General features: G+C 40.6%; 2 protein-coding genes across 30 annotated transcripts in view; one reads left to right on the forward strand and one right to left on the reverse strand.

The window, feature by feature from the left end:
• The window catches only part of cacna1db (calcium channel, voltage-dependent, L type, alpha 1D subunit, b), a 62330-nt gene extending 49600 nt beyond the window's left edge, over window positions 1-12730 (reverse strand). For 27 of the 28 annotated variants that reach the window (XM_052059369.1, XM_052059384.1, XM_052059380.1 and 24 more), the window contains exons 1-3: window positions 12583-12730; window positions 9102-9570; window positions 7412-7517 (exon numbers count right to left, since the gene is read on the reverse strand). In XM_052059369.1, the coding sequence (XP_051915329.1) occupies window positions 7412-7517; window positions 9102-9570; window positions 12583-12616 (609 nt within the window). In that variant the 5' untranslated portion in view covers window positions 12617-12730. Of the gene's footprint in view, window positions 1-7411; window positions 7518-9101; window positions 9571-11824; window positions 12138-12582 lie in introns of those variants that run through there. The other variant, XM_052059359.1, reaches the window with a different exon arrangement.
• Window positions 12731-13378: 648 nt separating this feature from the next.
• dcp1a (decapping mRNA 1A) lies at window positions 13379-23219 on the forward strand. 2 transcript variants are annotated; one of them, XM_052056274.1, is made up of 9 exons: window positions 13379-13553; window positions 14374-14414; window positions 14494-14621; window positions 18004-18070; window positions 19058-19196; window positions 19515-19601; window positions 20149-20751; window positions 20835-21050; window positions 21891-23219. In XM_052056274.1, exons 1-9 carry the CDS (start codon window positions 13422-13424, stop codon window positions 21969-21971), a joined length of 1494 nt encoding a protein of 497 aa, XP_051912234.1. In that variant the 5' UTR covers window positions 13379-13421; the 3' UTR covers window positions 21972-23219. The 2 variants fall into 2 exon arrangements, with proteins under 2 accessions (XP_051912234.1, XP_051912233.1); XM_052056273.1 differs by having other exon boundaries at window positions 13380-13553; window positions 20146-20751.
• Window positions 23220-24368: the final 1149 nt, after the last annotated feature.

The following is a 24368-nucleotide window of genomic DNA, read 5'->3' on the forward strand; positions in this document are numbered from 1 at the left end:
TAGAGGGGACAGATTATCAGGTGACAGGGTACATGAAACGGTTAAAAGCAGAACAGAGACATGAAATGCGGGACAAAATGAATTTATCCACATTAAAACAAAACTGGGAACGGAACTCATGAACTGGCTGTGCTTTGGAAGTGCAACATTATGTTGTGTGAAACTGCAGCGTGACCAAGAAGTAGCATTCATCGTCCCTTCACACATTGCAATACCACAAAATAGATCAAGTGCTCTGCTTTTGCTAATATTATTGGTTCATCTTTTGTTTTTCTTCCTATCCTCTGTTGGTAACTTTAATAATAAGATAGTCCAAACAGTCCAGAATGAGCGCCACCACAGCTTGACCACTCTAAATGTGTCGCATCTCTGCAGCAAGATACATCCGCTAATCCTTTGAAATTTGGAATACTTTGGAAATGCATGATGAACATAACTTGACCATTTAGCTTAAAATGCAAAACAAGCAAAATAGCAACAACAACAAAAAAACAACACTGAGCAAGACCAAAACGAGTATAAGTTCCCATTTTTTCAAAGTACATAAATATACAGATCACTGTCATCATCACTGTTTTTTTAAATAATGTAGTACGCTGTTTGTGAAAAAACATAATGTTGGAAGTGAATCAACAAGGAAACCAGAAGCAGGCTAATCAGCTCCTATTAGATTGTGTTCTCATTAGCCACAATAAGATCAAAGGCATCAGTACACGCGGTTACCTCTGAACATGGCAACCAAATCTTAATACAATGATGATGACGATATCACGTGGCGCAAGATACAGTGTTTTATGGTACAACTGTGTGTTCGATAGCCGCATGAAACATTCGTGAGTAAAGTGCTGCTTGAAAAAGGCAATTCCTTTATCTCTCGGTATAACCTTCACTTTATTTCTTCGTCTCAAACAATCAAAGCCGGTGCAGTATTATGCAAAGTGATACTTGTAGATTAAATCAGATGTCAATAGAGAAGACATTAATTGCTACTTTGCTGACTGTCAAAGTGAAGTGTCTTTTCTGGGTTTCATTTGATCAATCTAATTCTGTGCAACCTCTCAAGTTGAATACCCGTTGCTGGATTTGACTGACATTTTCAAGAAAAGTAGGCCCCTTCCATCAGTGTGATTCATTAGAGCTCAGTTCAGTGAGAACCAAAGCGTTTCCTGGGTGTGTTTCTTTTTTTTTTTTTGGGGTGGGGGGGATTGAATGGGAACACATTGCAAAGGAAGGAAGATGCCACCGGCTAATTTAATCAGGGTAGCAATTAAGACACAATTGTAGTAGATTTGTCTGGAACAATAGCGAGAAGGCAGAGACTTCTGAGCTAAGGCACAGCAACGGCGTCGGTTCAAATTTGTTTTCATTTGTTGTTGTCATTTCCAGCTGTGGCTAAAACTTAAAAGTCACAAAATGAGTAAGCAAATGAGAATGAGTTGACCAATGATTGATCAGCAGTGATTCCGTACGCTTGAACTCCAGACTGGCCTGCTACTGCAAGACTTGTGCCAATGGCATGAAAGTTGAGCGATGAGCCCAGTGGGTCCTATTGAAATTGATTTTCACCTTGTGAGAAAAATAAGTGATTTTCTACTAGCTGTCACAGCAGTCGAAGGTCAAGAAGGCAGATGACACCCAAGACAGTTTGCCAGTCAAAAACAGGGCACATCGTATAATGCGACTATGCACACTCACATGCAAGATAAAAACCATTCAGTCTTCGCTTAATGTAATCACTTGTTTTTATACATTTACATATGAGTGGTATGAACAGATCAAATTTATTCAAAATCACTCTTATGTCCAGTGGTCTGACTCATCACGTTATTCTCATGCTCTTAATTCCTCCAGCGCTTCGCCTGCCCTTATTCTTTCTCCTCAGCCATGATTTGAATTACTTTTCCTGTCATCTTTTTTTTATTCCTTTCATCCCCTCCTCAACCCTCATTAGCGTCTCCTCGGCCCTCGCTTGCTCACCAGGCCCTGTTTGCAATTTCTTGGACTTGCTGCCTTCTTCCCATTCTTGGTCTAAGCTCACAATGTTGAGAGCCTCTCATCCTGCGCACTCCACTCCACAAGTTGCCATAGTGACAGTTGCCATGAAAGCCAGCTGCGCTTGTCAATAAGGTGAAGGAGAAGCACTCGGTACGCTGAGTGCAGACCTCTACTGAGGTCAAAAACTCAAACGTAATAATGGAAATTTGAAAAAAGGTTTAAAAAATGTGGGCCATGCTGGGCTCTCAAATACAAAGTTGTTTTTTTGTTTTTAAATTGTGGCCAATGTTCTGCATACACAAAAACTGTGGAGCAGCAGGTTCATGCTCAGCTTCATCCCTGTGCACAGGGAAACATTCTGTGGACAAAGTCAACCAGGCAGCGATTAAATTCATCATTCGTCCCATCTACCACGAGCCTGCTACAGTGTAACATGATCGTCTCGTCACCTGTTTACCCAATCGGCCACTTTCATTCATTAGCTGTGGCCATTTACAGCTCACGGGAACACGTGGCACAACTGTAAACAATAAAACAGGAAGGACGATAAGAATAATTATGTTTTTGTTTGCTGTCTGGCCAGCCAAAGTTCAGGATTTTAATGCATGTTAGAGCAGAAACAATAATGGAATCATTTGAAATTTGACAATGACAGTACAAGTCCTGCTGCAGCCACAACAAGGGTGCTTAAGGGAGCACCCATCGTTTGTGTGCTCCATCACCCCATAAATGTGTCCAACATTCAAATGGACTTATCTTGGAATCCATTTTCTAATTACGCTCAACACATTAATTTTAATTCAAATTGGAACATCCTCGTGTTTTACAAGGCAGGATCCTGTATTCATTTTAAGGTCCAGAACACAGGTGTCAAAGTCAAGGCCCTGGGGTTGGGGGGCGGATCTGGCCCGCCCCATCATTTTATGTGGCCCGCCAAAGCAATTCATGTGTCAACTTCCATGATCCTTTCTAAAGTCTATACCGAAATGTCAAACTGTGAAGGTGTGAGACAAAACATTGATTTGCAATTGTTTCGTTACGCTGTTTACACTCACTTGAATTTCTTGGACTTATAATCGAACAAATAGCTGTTTTGAAGACACGTCACAAGGAAGCAATGACAGCTCCCATGAAGGGTGATGTGACCGCCGAAACTGTCAGTTCCTCGGTAAGAGTTTTTCTCTTCACCAAAAGAGACCATTGTTTCGAAAAAAAAAGAAACTTTCAACCTAATTGAACAAACAGATAGTTGACTTAAGTGATTACAAAACTAGTAATTCATCAATTTGTTTTGTACAAGTAATAATACAATGAGATGATTCCGTAAAGATTTATTCACTTTTGTAACGGCCCTCCGAGGGAAGACATAACTCCAAAGTGGCCCACGACAAAAATGAGTTTGACACCCTTGCTCTACAAAGTTACATTACATGTGTGTGCGTGTGTGTGTGTCTGTTTTTCTTTGCCCCACATACCCAGCAGTGTCTGTGGTCCCTGGGCCTTTGGTGTTCAGCAGTCACCCAATCGGCCGACCAACAGCTGTCACCTACTTACTAAATAACTGCAAAGCCCCCAGGGTCCATTTAAAACACACAAACTCTTGCATGACACAAACACACAGTGGAATGGATCCCAATGAATACAAATGCATTCCCAATGCATTGACGAGGAAAAAAAAAAAATCACCTCTAGTGAATTAAAGTCAGATTTTCAGCACACAAACCAGACGAAAGAACCGATGAACACCTATCCTGTTACTGTAGCTCTTCACTACAGATACACAAACCAGTAAAAAGGCTTTGATGGAATTACTTTGAAATTGTGTGTGTTTATTTTAATCCAATCCAATGCTCAAGATCCTGATCCACTTGCACACTTCAACGCTCAAATTCAACAAAACTGTCATGAGCACGTCTACGTGTGGCTCAGACAAAATCACATTTAATAACATTTAATCACATTTCTATTTCCCAAAAGTGTTCAATGCTATGTTTACATGACCAAACACACAAAGGAAAAGACATGGATGTTGGTCAAAGCCATATGCTGCTTGATATAACTCTCATTTCCTCTCTCCTCTAAACCTTTAATCCGCGATTGAGAAAATGATGCAATGTGACTCTTGTTTCTGAGAACCACAGACGCAAACATAAGCAAACAAACCAAAGACGTCACATGCAAACTCTCGGGTGAGAGGAAGGGTAGACCTCGGGAAACGTTGCAGGCCAATCGCAGGGCCCAAATAGACAAACAACTATTAATGCTCACAGTCACACTTAACCCAATTTAGAGTCTTCAGTAAACCAAACATGCGAACTGTTTTGTTGTTCAAAGTTGGACGGTCTCCTCTCTAATATGCTTCCAGCCAGACTTCTGTGAAACGTGTCTTCAATCACCCAAGCACTTAATTCTGGTGTTAATGGTACCCTTACCATTAACCTTGCATAATGGTACCCTTACATGACAGAAAGTCTTTCTATACTTACATGTCACGTATTTTGTTTATCGTAGTTGCTTGTTATTGCAATACTATTGTAGCCTATACTACCGGAGACAAATTCCTTGCGTGTTTTACATACTTTGCCGGTAAAGCATGACTCAGCATGACTTAGATTTGTTCTTGGTTTTACTGTTTGGTGCTTTCTACCGCCTTTATTACCGATTTGTCTTACTGTTTATTGTGCATGTTAAATTGCTCCATGTACAGCACTTTGTATGCAGCGAGGGCTGTTTGAAAGTGCTCTATAAATACTGTTGACTTGACTTGACTTGACTTAAAGTTGATTCTGATTCTGTCATGTCGCTCTCAGGCTAGCTTAGCAATTAGCATGGCATCTCCATCTTTCCTCATCATCCCTTCGTGAGAACAACTGTTGAAAAAGTGTATCTTAGTCACCATATTAGAGACGATGATTACTGATTTAGACTCAGACTCCGCAAGCTAGCCAAAGATTGTTGCTAGCTATAAGTGGCAAAAAGCTTGCCCCCGATGTCAGGCACCAGGCGCATGCTTCCAGCACATCGTTTCTGCAATCTGTAATTCTAGGTTTTGCTATTCAATGTGTTTTGATCAGGTGCAAAGTGTGAATTTTTGTTTACAAACTATGATGTGAAATCGCCAATTTTGAACTTTGTAGGTCGACAGACAGACAGACAGACAGGATAGCTAGATAAATAGCTAGATAGCTAGATAAATAGCTGGATAGCTAGATAGTCAAGTCAAGTCAAGTCAACTGTATTTATAGAGCATTTTCAAACAGCCATCGCTGCATACAAAGTGCTGTACATGGAGCAATTTAACATGCACAATAAACAGTAAGACAAATCGGTAATAAAGGCGGTAGAAAGCACCAAACAGTAAAATCAAGAACAAGATAGATAGATAGATAGATAGATAGATAGATAGATAGATAGATAGATAGATAGATAGATAGATAGATAGATAGATAGATAGATAGATAGATAGATAGATAGATAGATAGATAGATAGATAGATAGATAGATAGATAGATAGATAGATAGATAGATAGATAGATAGATAGATAGATAGATAGATAGATAGATAGATAGATAGATAGATAGATAGATAGATAGATAGATAGATAGATAGATAGATAGATAGATAGATAGATAGATAGATAGATAGATAGATAGATAGATAGATAGATAGATAGATAGATAGATAGATAGATAGATAGATAGATAGATAGATAGATAGATAGATAGATAGATAGATAGATAGATAGATCCCTTCCTCCGCTCATTCATGGATGACTAATCCTCTGTCCAGTTTAATCCCTCAGCATGTACACACTAATACACATTCAAAACTTGAAAAAAAAAATCCACACACAAATATTACGTTACATTCAGAGCAGCAGGACACAGTCAAAAGAAACAAGCAGACAAATAACACATACATTGTAAATAAAATGTGTATTTCTTGTTTGCACAAAAAAAACATTTATTTCCAAATAGAGGACAGTAAATCCAATGTGTTCTGATTGGATAAAAATAATCGGTTCCAATAAACATGTTTTACAATGTTTTGTGTTTATATATTTTGTACTACAGCCTGAAACTGCTGACATAACTCAGGGTATCAATCTCCCTCAAGTATTGATACTTACAGAAGCTGTGACTAGGTGACTGTCAAGTCTGTGTGTCCACAACATGACTCATTTTTGCCCACTTGACCATTGCCAGAAAATATCAACCGCACAGAAAGCATTTGACAGTAAAATGTAGAATTTCCATCATTATTTCAACGTGTGATGAACTGTTAGGGGATTCAATGGTGCTACTCGGTATTTGTATGCTTGAAAGTGCTCAACTTTTTTCACATGCAAGAGTTAAGAATATCACAAAATGAGATTAAGGATGTACATGCTAAATTGGAAGTAACACGACTCTCCTTCAGTATTCTCAGTTTTTTTATTGTTGTTAAAGTGGTTAGGTTAACTTCTTTTTACTCTTTAATATTCCCTTAATAAAGTATGATGAAGTTTGTTCCTGTTAAACACCAATTGAACAATTTACTGGTAATCAAATTTCCAGTATTTCCTACGATTTTTTTTCCCCAAAATTCAAACAAATCGGAGCTGTGATGAAATATATCTGACTTAATAATAAAAAGTCTCATGTCCCTCCGTGGCGGGATGTGAGTTGCACAGCTTTCACTTTCACCCTCATGAATATACACACACAAACACACACACACACACACACAGTGCATTTTGCTCCAGTGATGAGTGCACACATACACACTGAGTAATCCCCATCTGTTAGAGAACGCGCGAGGTTTCTCAGCACAACTATCAATTCCTCTTGCTCTACAGAGACACACACTTGCTGCAAGGCTCAGAGAAGAAACCAAAAACCGAACGAAAGGTTGCCTCGGGACATGTAGAATCTGGCAACAACAACAAAACAAACGGATCCATACATCTTCAATACTGTAGCACTTATCCTGTTCAGGGTTCATGGACACACAGCGTATATGTCATGTGACTACACTTTGAACTGGTTGCCAGTCAATCGTACCGGGCACATGGACAGAAAAAACATTCACTCTCTCATTCACACCTGCGGGTAAATTAGACTCGACAATGAACCCAGCATCTTCTATGTTTGGAATGTGCAAGGATGTCGGAGTACAGAGAAAATCGATGCAAGCATGGACGCTCATTCATCCTAAGCCAAGACCAGTACAATTTTGAGAGGGAGATAGACGGGCACACCCCACCGTATCAGCCTAGCATGAATCAATCAATAATTGATTGATTGACAGTATGATATGACCCTCAAAGGCAAACCTGCTGATCTGGTATGAAAAAAAATCAGCATGCGTAAGCCAGTGAACAGTTGATCCATGACATCACTACCCACACTGTATACCGTATACAGTTTTGCTTACCAGCTCTTGGTTGGTAGAATTGGAGTCATCTCCCGGGAAAGGGATGTAGATGGCTAAGGCCACGCAGTTGGCGAAAATAGACAGCAGTATAAATATATCAAATGGTCTGAAAGTCAAATTGTTAAGGGAGGTTTTACCACAATGTGTAACATGAAAATACTTTGTATTAGAATAAGAATGGAAGTCATTTGAACACAAACCTACAACAATCCTGACAAACCAAAATAAATTGGGATGAACAAGGCTAGTCACATCACAAATGCATATCACATTTCATTTTTTTTTAACTACTTGTCATATAAATGTAAAAAGGTGTGAAGCGCAAAGCAACATAAAAGCATTCAAAACCTAAACCTGAACATTGGCAACAAGTCTGACTGCTTTGAATGCAATTCGACCAACTTCATGTAACTTCCTGTGTACGACGTGCCACCAAAGTTCCAGGATTGCTGACACAAAAGATATATTTCAAATCCAAACTACAAACTCCATGTTTTCCCCTTCAAAATAATTCCCCTAGAGTCTGACACACTTTCCAAGCCTTCTCGACCACACCTTCACGCACTCCTGGAAGGATTTTACGGAATCCACCTAACCTCTGTCATCATGGGCATCTTAACGTCATTATGTCTTCAAAACGGCTCTTCTTAATGACCCTCGTGAGCTTGGGAAAGAGGAATATTATCACACTGTGCCAACTCGGTCGGGTGAGTAGGCACATTGCTCAGCACGGCGACGTTCCCAGTTCCCAGGAATTGTCAGATGCGCAGGGATTGTAAACTGGTGCGTTGTCATGGTGAAGCAGCCACATGGTTTCCTGCCACAACTCTTCTTTCTTCTTGCGCAGTCAACATAGCATTCGCTGCATGATTATCTGGCCCTCACTGAAGGGGAAAACGTTTTTGACACCAGGATTGGAGATTTTTTTTTTTTACACACGGTACATATTTTTCTTCTCCTCCTAACACAATTTGATGAAGCAGCTCCTTGCTTTGGAATAGATGTTGCAAAAAAAGCTACAAGCGAAAGAACAGGGGAGGGGGGGATTGTTGAATTTCCACTGTTCTTTATTTCAAAAACTCACGATTAATTTCAGTAATATGCAAAAAGGTATATTCTATCATGTCAACATATTTTTAAAAATGTAATTATAGTATACATATAGTAATTATAGACGTAATCGCCTACATTGGGTGCACCGCACCTTCAGGAGGCTGCTATGTTTTGCCGCCATTGTTCAGCTACGGAGAGCTGAAGGAGACAAACTTAGCGAATGTAGTTCGTCGTATGTCATGAGGACATGTAACAATGCATTTTCTTGGTCACTTGCATTAATACTGGAAATCATTTGGATTTCTTGTACCTTTGCTGAAGACATTGGGGGTAGGCTTGCGAAGTGTGGTTGATTCAAAATGCACGCAAATCAAACTTAGGTCAAAGCATACTATGGGTTCACCACTAGATGGCACTAAAATCTACACACTAACTTGAATCTCTGATGTGTGCTGAACTGAGCTTTCGTGATATATGCTGAAGTCTTTTTCACATTTTTTTTCACAAAACAACCTCTGGTTTGGACAAAAAAAAGGTTTTGAAAAAGCTTGTCTTTTTTTTTTTCTTGTGAAATACCCAGCTTGTCTCTGACTGCAGGAAGACTCACTACACACTACAGCCGCTATCAAAAGGATACTTCCACTCCACCAGGCTGATGCAGGCCCTGCGGATGGGGTTGTTGAGGGTGAGGCAGAACAACGCTCGGGGTGGCCTGTTGTTAGTCGACCCGCCCTGTTTTTTGCTCTTAGCATACTGCTGCCTCTTTCTCTGTGCCAGCGAGCCGACGGGAGCTGCTCCAGCGGTACACGCAGAGCGCTGCGGACTCATGTCAGGCTTCGTCACATCACCCTGGGCTTGGCGAGCGGCGTTGATGGCTGCATGCCAAGCGAGGACCGGGCTGACAACGGAACTCGTGCCACCGGATACATGGGTGCCACTCTTTGATCCCAGCAGACCATAAGATGAGCCAACAGGCTTGCCACTGGTGGCGGGGGCGTGCAGGGTCTCAGGTGGACTGAGTTGCTGCAGATGAGTTTGGCTTTCCAACCAGAGGGCTGAGGCATCAGCAGAGGAATTGGTCCTTTTGTTGCCGGCATACTGTGCCCCTTTAAGGACAAATAGAAAGAGGCAATCTATTAGCAATAAATATGCAATATCCTCATCAACAGTACTAACAATTTTGTGCAAGGAACGTCTTACAGGTTCGCAAGCATCAAGGGAATACTTATATTTCCTTATTTTTCTAGAGTTATATATTTGGCTATCATGTTACTGGACAATATGACACACTTATTTTAATTAGAATGGTGAAATTGAATATAAAAATTAAATAAAAAAATATGGCTTGCACTCATGTCAAAAATGCAACTTGAGTCGATATTGGTGGTGAATTAATGGTGCCTGAAAAATACATACATTCCTATGTGAATCAAAATTTTATCTAGCAGATGCAGAGATGTAGATCAATAGTCTTGTTTGCATTCTTTTTCCATGTTATACTATGTCTCATACATTTGTGCAGTCATATTGGTGGAGCATAAATGGAGCCCAACTTCAAACTCCACACGCCACTCATGCGTACTAAGGCTTGCTATATACCCAGCAATGCAGCTAAATGCAAGTGAAGTAGACCATCATGAAAAAAAAAATTACTGTTAGAAAACCCTTCACCGTAACGCCAAAGCAATTCAGCTCAGCACATCAACTGACATACTGCAAGAGAAAGAAATTACCATGGATCATGTTTCTAGGCTCCACATACAATTTATTGCACTCTGAACCATAAAAACATGGCACAATTGTCAAGAAAAATGTGGATTGCAACAAAGAGAGGAAACAACTGAGAATTAATGTGAGAGAGTATTTTTTTAAATGCTCTTAATCATGGTTAATCAACACATTCACTGATTACATCCATGCATTTCGGACATGAGACTCTCCACGCTTTGCTTTCTTTGTATTTGGTCAGTAGTATTGATAAAACAGCCGAACTTTGCACAGCGGTGTGCAACTTGGACTTGAATGGAAAAAAAAAACATTTTTTGACAAAAAAATCTTGGCATGCAAGGCTATAATAACCGACTCCAGTCCTGTAGGTGCTGCTCCAGCCATATTCTAAATCAAGTTAGCCAATGCCACAGTGCAAGCATCAATGCAAGCAGTATGGAACAGGGCCAACAGAAAATAAATCCTTATACTCTAGGTGCACCTTTAATCGGACCTTTGCCAAAATTGTATATTTTTCTCTGCAACACTCTGTGGAAAGACATTGTTTATTTTTATTTTTTGGTTTGTAATTCAAACTAACAATTAAACTTATTAAAAAGATACCACTTCCCTGGAGCATTCATGCTTGGTGTAAAATATAAAACGATGTGGTTTGAAGTGAGTATGGAGGGGCAAAGAGGACGGTCCACATGAATGAATGAGCAGGTCATTAAAATCAATACAAACTGAGAGTTAAAAAGACAGTGCCCTTGACTCCTCTCTTTGGTTCACAGCAGCGAGTACTGTATTGTCATCTGAAAAAAGAGTCTAAAAAGAGTAACAAGTCTAGAAAAATATATCCCGTGGCTATTGAAGAAACAACTGAGATGCAGATAGTGCAAAAGACAAGCTCTGACATTAACCAATCATCTATCCATCTATTTTATCCACCATTTATCATTTTCAGGGTCACAGTGAACGAGAGCCAGCTGAACTACACCCGGCACTTGTGACCAGTCAATCGCAGGGCACACATAGCGACAGACAATCATTCATACTCACATTCAGACTGTCAGTGAGTGGGAACAGGATCTACACTGTCTGCACAGTTCACTGGCTAATACCAGCCTATACTGTCAGTGACATATGAACAAAAAATTTTGCTGTAAATAATACAAGTTGTTGTACAGTATCATTCGGTTAATCAAAATAGGCTTCTTTATATTGTGGAGATATTACATGAAATAAAGTAGAAGAAAGGCAACGCGTATTTTTAGGTTTTAAAACATTAGGTTATTTACTTTATTTCTGACACGCAATACGAGCGTATAAATGTATTTTGTTGTCGTGGTAAAAATAACTAGATAAGAATTGTGAACCACTTTCTATGGAGGGTTGTAGGTTGTGTCTTCGATGGTGTTGCTAAATTACGGTAAGTCAATTCCTTTTGTAGGTCGCACAAAGCATTTTAAATACGTAATGTCGGCTGTACTATACAGAAAAAGACGACGCTAAAAAGTAATGTCAAAACCGACACAAGATTTTCATTTTCTCCGGTATGCTGAATAAACGCGGACACACGCGCGCACAAGCACGCTCACACAGGACCGCGCCAACTCTCCTGCGTTTTTCCAATTTGTTCAATATTATTACCTTCTGACCGTTCATCTTCTTCTTGCATCCTCGAATCCACATGGAAAATCTCCACGTCAGATCCAACTCATCGTTGGAGAGTATATTCGAGGCTAACCTGAGTTATATTCCTAATATTTCCCGAGCGCGCAGCCTCGCGAAAAGCAACCAACATGTTGGCCACATCCGGGTGTCTGTGCGCACATGAATCGGGAGGAGGGCAACGCAACCTCAGCCCACTTCTGGACACTGGACCGAACCCGAACCACCCCTGGCCGGTCAGCCAGCTATTGGCTACCACGAAGACGAACTGGGGCAGATCACGATGCTGCACATATGGACGTGCAAGAAAATACAAACATGCCTACATTTTAATGCACCTGTTGGTGTTTTAAAATAATGTGTATAATTTTCTGAGAATTCTCACAGATCATGTAAAATGTCATTGCTCTGGTACGATAAAAATAACCACTAACCCATCTGGTTTACCTGCAAGAGGAAGCTGTTTAAAGACGCCCCCACACTTGGCTCTTAGACATATAGACAGATAAATCCTTTTCTCTCAATTGTTTTCAATTAGGAATGGGTTAAAAGGGGTTTTGTATAATGTATCATGTGATTTAGGTTTTCAGAGAGACCAATGTTTTTAAATAATTACTGGATACATCTTTCCTGAATAGTTATTTGTTTGAAATCAAAGGCATGATCAAATAAACACATTAAGATCAGTATCAAATCAGGAATTATTCTCTCAGTTAACATCAAAATAACGCACTTACCCCTTAGGGGTCTTCCTCGTATAATGAATGGCATTCTGTCACCTGCCTTTCCACTGAGGCCTCATTGTGCCGTTTTTGTGACTTCACTGTGCTGCTATTCCAGAGAAAATGAGTTGTCTGAACCACGCTGGAAGGTTACCAGTGATTGGATTACCTGTGCCTGTTTGAGGGATAACCGGTTGCGCGTAATCCTTCCATTATAATCCGTGCTCCAGTGTCCACTCAACAGAAAAAGTGAAGCCTACACAGCTGTAGCTCAACTAGGACAAGACAGAATGTGCATTGAGCAAAAGTGGTGTTGGTTAAAATACAGTGTTAGGGTTATTTCATTCATACTGATTAACTGTGTTTGCTCCCTTGAATGAAAATACGCTTGTCGTGTGAAAAGCATACCACTAAAACTCATGTCACAGAGTACAGTACACTACTACATCATGTAGTACAATAACTGTGTTGAATGAAGACTGATTTATTTCTTTTTACTATTTTATCTACCTTATTTTCTGTCAAATTATTACTGTATATGTTTGTTCGATAAACAAACAAACTAAACAAACAAACAAACAAATGTAAAAATGTTATTCTTTTTATGAAGGGTGGGTCCCAGGTGACAGCTATAAGTACCGCCCCCGACCCCAAAAAAAAGTATTGCAGTGCATTCTTATGGTGTTGTGTAATGTTGAACCATTGAGATTTATTCGAGCAACAAAATCAAAATACTGTATATTTTTTAACTCTCGTGTACTGGATTCGTTTGTAAAGAATCAACATCCGGTTAAAACGGAAGTTAATTGTGTCTTTAGAAATGTGTCCGTGTGGGAGCAATATTCGCATCCAAGATGGACTCCGCAAATGCTGGACATATGATGAGTTTAGCGGCTCTCCAAAGACAAGATCCATACATAAACACGTTGCTTGACGTTACCGGCCAGGTAGCCCTGTACAACTTCAACTCCAAAGCTAACGAATGGGTGAGTTTGTAAAACAAAACAAAAAAGAAGCTCGCACATCGGAAAACTAACTTGGCATGTCGAAGCTAACTCTAGATCAAAACAACGCTGCGAGCTATGTTAAGTTCTCTAGACTTCAACTGCCCAGTATATGTTTGAGTGAAATTGATACAAATACAATCAATGTCACAATATTACTTTATATGAACTACCTTTGGCTACTGCTATGCACCACGTTTCGAGGTTTTGTAGAGAGGGAGAACACGAATGCTGGGTTCCAGACTGCTTGGAATAGGAACTATCCCATTTGGAGCCGCTGCGGTGCCTCTCGGGTTTCCCGTGTAAAATAGATCCAAAAATAAAGAATACATTGAAAGAATATGCACTACAATATAATGTCATCCTGTGTGTAATTGTCAGATAGTATCACGTTTTACATAGATTTTGGAATTACTTTTTAATGTCTAGTATTCAAATAGTTGTATCTGGAATGCCTGCATCAGAGCTGAAAATAAACAACCAAGAAAATCCTAAATTATCTGCGGATTTCTGAAAATGTGTCTGGGTGTCTGCTATCGTACTGTTCGGTTCTTTAGACCCACTGATGAACAGGGTGACAAACCCTCACACAATTACTCAGCCAATGGTTTGTCAGCATCAGCTGTATATGGGGCGTGATGACAGCTGGCTCGCTACGCGAGACAGATCCACCCCTATAACGAGTTGATAATTTTTGAGTCTTGTGGTAGGTTGCATGTCACAGCTGTGTTCTACCCCTAAATTAATTTAGTTTGATTTCAACTGACTTGTTGAAATTGACACCATCACTGACTGATTTCAGGAGAAGACCGAAATCGAGGGCACCCTGTTTGTTTATACGAGGTAAGAATATAACAATTTTAATTAAATCTCTATAGCAATGGAAATAGAACCCAATGTCTGTAATTATTGTCCTACCAAGGTCCGCTTCCCCTTACCATGGCTTCACCATCATGAACCGACTGAGCACAGAGAACCTGGTCGAGCCAATCAACAAAGACTTGGAGTTTCAGCTGCAGGAGCCTTTCCTTCTCTACAAGAATTACAACAGTGAGTACTCCTGGATGCAATCCAATACAGTACTTCTCCCTAAGTAGAGCAAATGTAACTCTTGATATTTCTATTGTCCCACCAGTGCGTTACATTGAATTTACAGCTTGTTGTCGACTGTCGAGGTATTTGTTTACAAAATCCATGGCACAGTTTGATTTGGGATCAAGTATAGTCATAGTTTGTGCCAGCGGCCTTTCAGAATCGGTTTATGCCGTCTCCAGCTGTTGCACAAATTTGGTCACGCCTGGAAAGCAGTGATGACTTAATCAAGATCCTGTTGTTATTTTATCACGCTGAGTTCACTGAAAACTGCAGTCTTCTTCCAGAAATGAAGGAAAGATGAACGAAAATTGCCAATGATTTTATGTTTTTTTGCGATTTAATGTATTGTTATAAGAGTATAAAATCAACCTTTATTGGGATGTAAAATGTTGTCTGTATCGCACAGCACTGTTCTCTCAACTTGGATACCAAAGCAGCGTTTTCTCACTTGCACACTAATGTCATGAAGACAAGCGCAAAAGTTCAACTTACGATACAACAACAAATTTGATGACATTCACATGGAAGAAAAAGAAAGAGAAAAAAAACACCATCCGTCTTGCTTCCTGGTGTTTAGAATGTGTGGATATCCGGAAACCTCTCGCAACATGCGGACACCCGCTTTTAGCGTGACTCAAAACACCACTAGACAGTATGTATCAGGCCGCATGCAGCACCGCAACTTGATCACAATGGCCATATGTGTTCTAGTCAACAATGTCTCGTAAAGCCTTGATTTCGGTTACGCCTTCAAACGAGGGAAACCGGTGCGCTTCATATTTAATGTTATATATTTGTTTATCTACCCAATGATTCCATATTTTCCCCAGCGGAAATGAAAATGATTTTGAACATTTTCTTCATGTTCATTTTCTTCATGCTTTCAAACGCTGATGAAAATGTCACCGGTCCTCCGTGGGAAGCGGCGTTGCTAAGCTACGAAAGGTCTCTCGACGGCAGGAGTTTTATAAAGCAAGCCAGCGGTTGTTTTGGCGATGGTAACTTGTACAAAGTACATACTGTACGTAATAAGATCCCGCACCTTTAAAAATGAAAGAATGTCAGGACCTCAATATACTATATAAATATATAAAACCCACAAATCCAATATTCATCAAATTAAACACAATGAAATTCTACGCCCTGGTTGACTTCAAAATCACCCAATTAATGTATAAAGGACATAACAATCTCCTCTGCCGAAATATCCAGAAGCTTTTTGAAATTGGAGAGAGCTGTTATAATCTTAGGTGTACTAATCAATACAAAAAAATCCCGAACAAGAACAAACGTCATGCAAAGGTGTGTATCAGTAATGAAAATGAGTAAATCGTTGCAGGAGTTCAAAAACAAATTCAAAAGATTAGTACAAAAAAACTACATGAATCAGAATTAATAAGATACATTTGATATACTTATAAAATATAGTACTACAACTGTTTGTTCTTGTTTTGGATTTTGATCAACTTATCGATTGTATTCAAGAAATGCTAATTATAATGAATATGAGAAAATTGAAATAAAAAGAAAGAACAATTTTATATATATATATATATATATATATATATATATATATATATACAAATCAAAAGGTGTATAAATAGAAAAGTATAGTATACATAGAAATTTGATGATGTGTAGATTTTTCTTCTTTGTTTTGAAAAATGATTAATTCAAATTGCTACATAATAAGGGATAGGACTAGATAAGTTATTTACTTCTTCCTACTCCTTTGAGAATACAACTGTAATGATGTTTATTTTCTTTTACTTACTTTTTCATTTTCCTTTCATAATTTGTGTTTGCCTTTTGTCAATCGGTTATTGTGTGTACTATATATGCTCAATAAACAAACAAAACAAACAAACCTCTGAAAAGTCCAAATAAACACTTCCCCAGTGTTTTTCGAAACATTTCTTCTTTCTTCTTGAAGTCTCGCATGTGGCATGAGCTGTATTCAGCAGGTGAACCTTTGAGGAGACGTTGGTGCACAAAACATCACGCGGGTCCATTAGATGGTTGCGGTCCGGCATAGTTTTTGGCCCCAATTGTTCACGTTCCTCATTAAAGCTCCAGTTCCAATCAAGATTGTCCTTGGGTTGAGTGTGACAGCTTTTTTTTTTGCGCCCACATTAACCCTTTCAGGGACAGCGGTTAGTACAGTGGACAGGTGATCATGTTATCAGGTTAGAATGTGCACGAAAGGGTTCATGTATCTATTTTGGTTTCGATTTCGTGCCTGTCATATTATTAAACTCTCAAAACTTCAGAAAGTAACTGACTGTGCTCCCACCAAGGCAGTCGATCACAAGTCTGAACATCACTTTCATCAAGGCGACGAATAAAGAATTAGAGCGTTTGCCCATCTGTTTGCTGATCAGGAAAAATAGCATAGCCAGGGTCAAAGTCAATGGCGAGTGCTCCCCCTTTGGGCTTTGTTTGCACTTCAACCTGCCTGGTATGGAAGACATGATGTCACTCGTCATGAAGTTTCAGACTCAGCCAGTTTCTCTTCCAGCGTCACTGCGGTCGCAGCATTTTGGGCTCCGTTTGAATCCTGGTAGTATGTTTAAAAGTCGGTGTATTCCTCTGGTTGTTTCCTCGGCAGCCTGGTTGCTCTGGTCCTTTTTCTGGCTCGAGAAATGAATGAAATTGACGGAATCTTGAGATACTCTTGAAATCTCTGTAGAAGCAAGTTAGAAGCTTGATGATTGAAGCTCAACAAGTCCAAGTTTAGTCACAGTTAGAGAAGATCAAAAAGTCCATGTTTAGGCACAGTTAAGCGTGCCTATATTGTTGTTGTTTTTTTAAATTTTGGACACCCCGTGCGAGGCCGACGTATTCAAAGCTACAGGAAGCTGTTTAATGAGAGTGTAAATGCTCACACATACTCTTGTTTGCATGGCCCTGTAGTCCCCTCGGATACAGAAGAGATACGGTCAGGATGCAAACACCTTGGTTGCTAGGGAACATTGGGTTCTTCGGGGACTTGCAAGTCCTGTAACATGTGCACACACACACATACACACACACTCTCGAGTGAAATCTGCTTGAAGATCAAGTTTACGTGCAATTAACATTTGATGAAAATCACGGGGTGCCGCTACACTGTGCTAATTTCATACACAAGCCAACCGTTAGTGAAATTGTGGAAATGGCATTAATTCCAAGGTTAAAGATGTGTGACTCGCAAAACGCAATTTGAGAACTTGAAAACAAAAAATTGTGGGACTTGGACATGCGGCGAGGAGAGACTTACTGAATACGGGTGACCCAGCATTTTATGAAGACTGTTTTTCACAATCATGCAAGTTCAAAGTATTTTCTTTTCTTGCAGTGGGTATCTACAGTATTTGGTTCTACGACAAGAGGGATTGCCAGCGGATTTCACAGCTCATGGTGAAGTAAGTGTGTATTAAGACCAGAGTTTTTTGTCATACAGTATTTGTTTTGCAGGTATCACTAGTACCGTATTTTTGAAATGAGCAAATAACACCAGTCAAAAACAATGCATCACTGAGAAGAAAAAAAAAACAAAGTCACCCTGCATTATAAACCGAATTCTTTTTTAGGGAAATTTACTCCACAAAAAAACCGTGACCAAGAACCTTAGAGCTCAGGTTTGCCACCAAAACCCCCGCTCTCCAATCGTGGATGCGTATTACAAATATGACGCAAGCGTGAATTTCTTCAGTCTGACCTTTCCAAAACACAGAGCATTTTTCAAACTTACTGTTTGGTTCTTAAAAGTGCCCCAAAAATGGAGTGACGGAGCCCAGTGCGTCAGGAAGTACAAAGAAAGGAAACCGAGCTCCTGATTGGTTGATAACAGGGATGCTCACATTGGTCATCTATAGCCAAATCCTGTTTGGGTGGGCGTCAATGAGTACAAAGACCTTCCCGCGTAAAACAGAAATTAGCAACTAATTAACAACCCCGCTTAAAAGCTCCATACTGTATCAAAATTGCCTTTACATGCCACAAGGTGACGGCAAATGACTAGTTTTGTCTAAATGAAGCGCTCCCCCTCACTTTAGCACCAAGAGCCCGACAGATGGAGCACAAACACCGTAAACGAGCGTTTTTCAGTTCAAAGGATTAGTTCAGTTTGTGCGCGCAAATAGACAAATTGCAATTTGCTGGAAGTTTACTCGAGCACAATATTATCTTAAAATGTATTTGTAGAATTTAAGGTCTCCCCTTGAAAAGACCACTGGTGTGACTCACTGAGGCGAGTCCGAAGGTCTCACAACAACTCTTTGCAGCCTCTTGCCGCGAATCATCAAATTCAACCGATCAAGTTTTGGCATTCTTACATATACACTATGCGTAATTAGGGCCATGTTTCAACGTCCACACTTTCTTACTCCGTGTCACCTCCTCTCCCCCAGAATTGTAAAACTAGAGGTTGAACATGCCCAAAGACAATCACCAGAGAAGGAGGAGCCCAGGCGGCCCAATGGTGTGGCTGAAGCACGACCCAGGGACATCCTGGAGTTGCTTAGCAAAGCCAAGGAGGAATACCAGAAGGTGAGTTGGCTCAGTCATTTTGATGCTTGCCTTTGGAAGTGTGCCAACGATACATTTCCCCCTGGAGCCGATTAACACAGACACAAAACGTCACATTTAACACCAAACATTAACAAATGTTTAAACGGACAAGACTCAAATTCAAATTCTCCATATTTTAGGCTATGCAATCGCTTTATACCAATTGGTACACCAAAAACAACACCTCCTCTCTTTCTCTGTTTAAAGGTTTATGGTTTGGTTTTGTTTAGTTTTTTTGTTGTTGTTTGGTTTTTCAGAAAATTGTAATTGATCTTATGTTTTGTTCCTGTCATGTAGGCTCAGTCCGGGGATGCTGAAGTATCTCCAGAGCCGAACGCCACAGAAGCTTTCGATCATGTGCGCAGTTCTCAGCCGCCTGATAAGGTGTGCAATGCATATGCCATATGAATACATAAATAGAACAGTGACATTTCATAAGGTCATGCATTCAAATGGACAAATTATGAGATGATCTGATGAGATTTTACAGTTACTCGATATATTTGCCTGAGCATGTTCAATGAGATTTCTCCATGTAACGTTTATTTTCTGTAAAATGCAAAACTCTGGATCAGAATAGGATTACGTTTTGCCGCTTCTGACCCATGGGCACATTTGATTAAAATATATCACAGGTCAATTCTTCAACAAAATGTTGTGATTTTTATTACACATCTGCTGAACTTTTTTATCCCCAATGAGCACAAAATATCAGATAAAAAGCCAAATCTGATAAGAACAAATAACAGACTTTTTTCCCCAGGGTTTACTGCTATATACTAAGAAAGACTGTACAGCCCGTAATAAAGTATAGAGGTGATGACATCATATTCAAGCGTTACACACGGTTGAGGTCTGCACACACAATTTTTGGATTCCTTTGAATGGTTCACCTGATTATTCACACGTTTTCTTCTTTGCCCATCAGAAGACTCACACGATGGTGAAGCAGATCACAGTCGAGGAGCTTTTCGGCTCATCCATTCCCAAGGACCCTTCTCTGCCTGCCATGCCGACCCCAAATCCAGCCGCCGCTTGCAGCGAGCCGTCGGCGACCTACCCCCAGAACCAGACCTATCCACCTCCAGTCCACCCAAACCCTCTCTGTCCCCCCCACCTTGCTGCCCAGGATCCCGGGTCAAACCAAGTTCACCAAGGACACAGCCTGCTCCCAACATCTTATGCGCTACACCCGAGCCCCGCTTTCCAACCGGTGGGCCCGGGGGCCGAGCCCCGATCTCTTGGCCCGGTCATACCTCTCATGGTGCCACCAGCGAGTTCCCAAACTCAAACTGTTCCCACTGGCTCCGCGGTGGCGTCCGCGGCACCCCGAGCCTATTTGGAGCAGGAGCTCCTCAGCTCACTGAAACCATCAGTCCAGTCGCTGAATGCGGAAATCCACAAACCCGTCCTAGCGCCCAATTTCCTGCCGAGCACCCTGGTACCACCCCACAACTTCCAAGAACCGGTCCTCCAGCTCACGCAAGAAATGGATGTTCTCTCTAAAGCCCCAAACTTGATCAAACCTCTTGCGGTGAGTTGTCAACATGTCTTTACAGATGCAGTTGTTCATTTGTGGTCATCAAAATGCACTTTTTTTGCCTCTCCTGCTTGCAGAACGTCCCTATGAGTCTTGGTCTTGGTATTTCTGGGTCGGATTCTTCTGTGCTTCTGTCCCCCAGCGCCTTCCAGCAGTCCCTCGATAAGGCGGCTGCAGCGGTCGTCCCTTCACCCTCCTCTGAACTCCCGACCACCTCTGCGGGGTCTACGGAAGCACCGCAACCGTCCTGCAACAAAGCTCAACTCCAAAAGACTCTCATACACCTTATTAAGGTACAGCATTTTCAGAAGCCAGTTTCAAAAAAATCTCGAAACCAGCCAGAGCCAAATTGATGTGAAACATAGACTGACATGACTAGCGGGCGGAGGTTGAAAATGTTCCCGGGAATAACATAAGGATGTGCGGTAGATGAACTTGAAGTTTGCAAATGAGTCGCATTAACACGGCTTTTGAATGGCTCAACATAAAATTTGGACTTGACAAGCCGTCCAATGGCAATAATGGTTGTTTATGTCATCACATCATCATACAAATGTCGCCCCGCAGCTCCGTGAATCCACAGCTGTGGCTGACTGACTAACGTGACAGCGAAAGAGCAGCCAATCCTCTAAATGTCCCTCATCATCCATCGCCTCCGTGACAACAAATAAGAAAAGTATAAAACTACCTGAAAGGAGGATGAATAGCATTTAACGGAAGACTAAATTTCGAAGGCTGAGCCATGCTAAATCGGCGCTGTCGTAAATGTAGTCACGAATGGCCGCAATAAAATGCTACAGTACAATGAACAGGGGGAAAAAAATACGTGACTCGAGAGAGAAAAGACAGAGCCACGAACAGTACAGTCCGAAAACAATCAATGATTTTAAACACTATTATCTATTTAAGCTGTTAGTATGTTGTGGCTCAAAATTATTCAAATCAAGAAAATATGCTCAAAAACGGAATGAAAATATTGCTGTTCAGAGACTTACTGGTGGCACATTGAGATGCAAATGTTTCTGACAAAATCAATAGTGTTCCTGACAAAATATCGAGAATGTTCCTGAGAGACCGGCTTTGACATCTGTGTATCCCAGTCGAGTAACACGATTCGTGTTTTTGCCATCCAGAACGACCCCGCCTTCCTCGGAGCCATTCATGACACGTACCTGCGGAGCGTGTCTAAGGACTTAGGCAACCTGAAGCTATAATTATTCAACCCACGTACACTGAGGAACCGTCCGACACAATGGTCAACGATGATGCCTGACTCCTCGCACGATAGGCCGCTCTTTATAATTTTGGTCATGAGGACTAGAGGATGGAATTTTGTTTTTGTTTTTTCCACCTCAGGTGTCCCCGATCTTGCACTGACCAATTCATGAGACCCTGAACTTTAGTCATTGGACTTAGAAAGCTTATTTGCTGACGAGTTTGACCTATTGGGAGATACTATTATTTTTCTTATGTCACCTGTGGATATCATAGAGGATATCATAATCTTTTTCAATGAGTAGCGTTCTTATGTCTGTAGAGTACTGTATTTCCCTTTTTGCTCCACCTCTCTCCAGCAATCATAGTCAGTCCTTTCGTGATTGTGCGGAAAGGCACTGGTCGAACAAGAAAAAAAATGTCTACTTTGTAAAACTACTTTTCAGAACTTATGTGGAACAAGTTTTTCCCTCCCTGCACTTTCATTTGCTCATACCGTTCATCCTTTTTAAGGAAAAGGTTACAGCAATGCAAAGTGTCAACACCAAATAGTATCATTGAACATAACATGAAAGCATGTTGTATATACCCAAGTAGTAGTACATAAAGGACAGCTTTTCTTAAAAAGGAAAAAGCCCGAACAGAACTGGGTGGAGAATAAAGGAAATTAAGGAATTAATAATCCTTCCCCCAAAAAAATACATGTATGCAAAGTCTTAGGTTGTCTTAAAAATTGTAAATGTGAATAGACATCACAAAACAGATTTACAAATAACTGACTGATTTTGTCTGGCAAATTTACATACGTACAATGTACTGTACATACCATTTCTATCATTTGATCAATCAATGTGCAAAAAAAAAATACAAAATAGATTGTCTGTGACTGACGGGTCTATTTTAAGAACTTGCGTATACAGTATATGTGGGTGGGAGTCATGATAACCAGCTGTTTAATAGGATGTTTTTAACTCCAAAGTTGATTTCAATGTACACTTGAGTGAAGTGTACATTGCTGTGCTTCCGTTTTGCCCAACCAATATTTGCTCACATCACAAATAAGGATAAAGTTGAGTTGATCTTCGTGTGGAATATTTTTAAGTTTTTTTTTTTAAATCGTCAGACATTTGATTGGTCCCCAAATTATCAACTCATTCTAAAATTGTTTGGCTTTTATTTTCGGAAGTGCCCAAGTGTCGTTTGGTTTATTCTGAATATTTTGGTTATTAAAGAATTGTGACAATAAACGCGTTTATTTATTTATTTTTAACTTTTACAACTTCCCAAAAGATAGAGTACTGTCTATGTTCTTGTATGAAAGGATGTTAGAGGAATCTATGAGCAAAATTGTATCATGTTTATAAAGTTCCATTTTAATTTGGGCACATCGAAACGTTTGGGTGCATATCCAGCACCCCCCAAATGCCAATTAGCATGTCAATGCTGGTGGGCGATCACTGGGGAGAAGGCGAAACTCGGTCACAAAAGGGGAATGAATAATTCGATAACAGCGGTTGAACAACAAAAGACGTGTTTAGAACACCGGTCGCTGCGCAGGCGACATTGGCCATCCGCAAAGTCTGCAACATGTTAATTCAATGTAGACCAGACAGTCTGTTAGAATAAGTCTGAATTGGCGGGAAGGGAGCTCAAGTGTGATGGCCGAGCAACTAACCGTCGTTCAATCTGAGATCCGCTTCCGCCGATATTGAAGGCAATTTTTCTGTGTGCCGAGTCATTTCTTTAACTTTGTCCGAGAAAATCAATGACAAGGGAATATCCATAGTTGTGGGCTTGTTAACCCTGATTTGTGGAGCAAGTGCAGTTACCTTTTTGGTATTTATTAAAAAAGTGAGTATGAACAATATGTTATTAGACCACCACCTACTACTTGTGGAGAAAAGAACACCCTGTTCTGTCTTATAAAGTGCTAAAACACGCATTTTAAACGTCAGTGAAATTACAATGTAATGTCTTGAACTGAGAAATTCAAAGTGGTAAATAGTTTTGATAGTTTTGAATCAGATGCCCAAGCCACCTCATCTGGCTCCTCTCGATGTGGAGGAGAAGCGGCTCGACTCGGAGCCCCTCCCGGATGACCGAGCTTCTCACCTTATCTCTAAGGGAGAGCCCGGACACCCTGCGGAGAAAACTCATTTCGGCCGCTTGTATCCGGGATCTCGTTCTTTCGGTCACGACCCATAGCTCGTGACCATAGGTGAGGGTTGGAACGTAGATCGACCGGTAAATTGACAGCTTCGCCCTTTGGCTCAGCTCCTTCTTCACCACGACAGACCGATACAACGTCCGCATCACGCTCCCTCCTGCCCTCACTCATGAACAAGACCCCAAGATACTTAAACTCCTCCACTTGGGGCAAGATCTCCCCCCCCGAC

This window comes from Hippocampus zosterae, chromosome 2, assembly GCF_025434085.1.
Source record: "Hippocampus zosterae strain Florida chromosome 2, ASM2543408v3, whole genome shotgun sequence".
Lineage (NCBI taxonomy): Eukaryota > Metazoa > Chordata > Actinopteri > Syngnathiformes > Syngnathidae > Hippocampus > Hippocampus zosterae.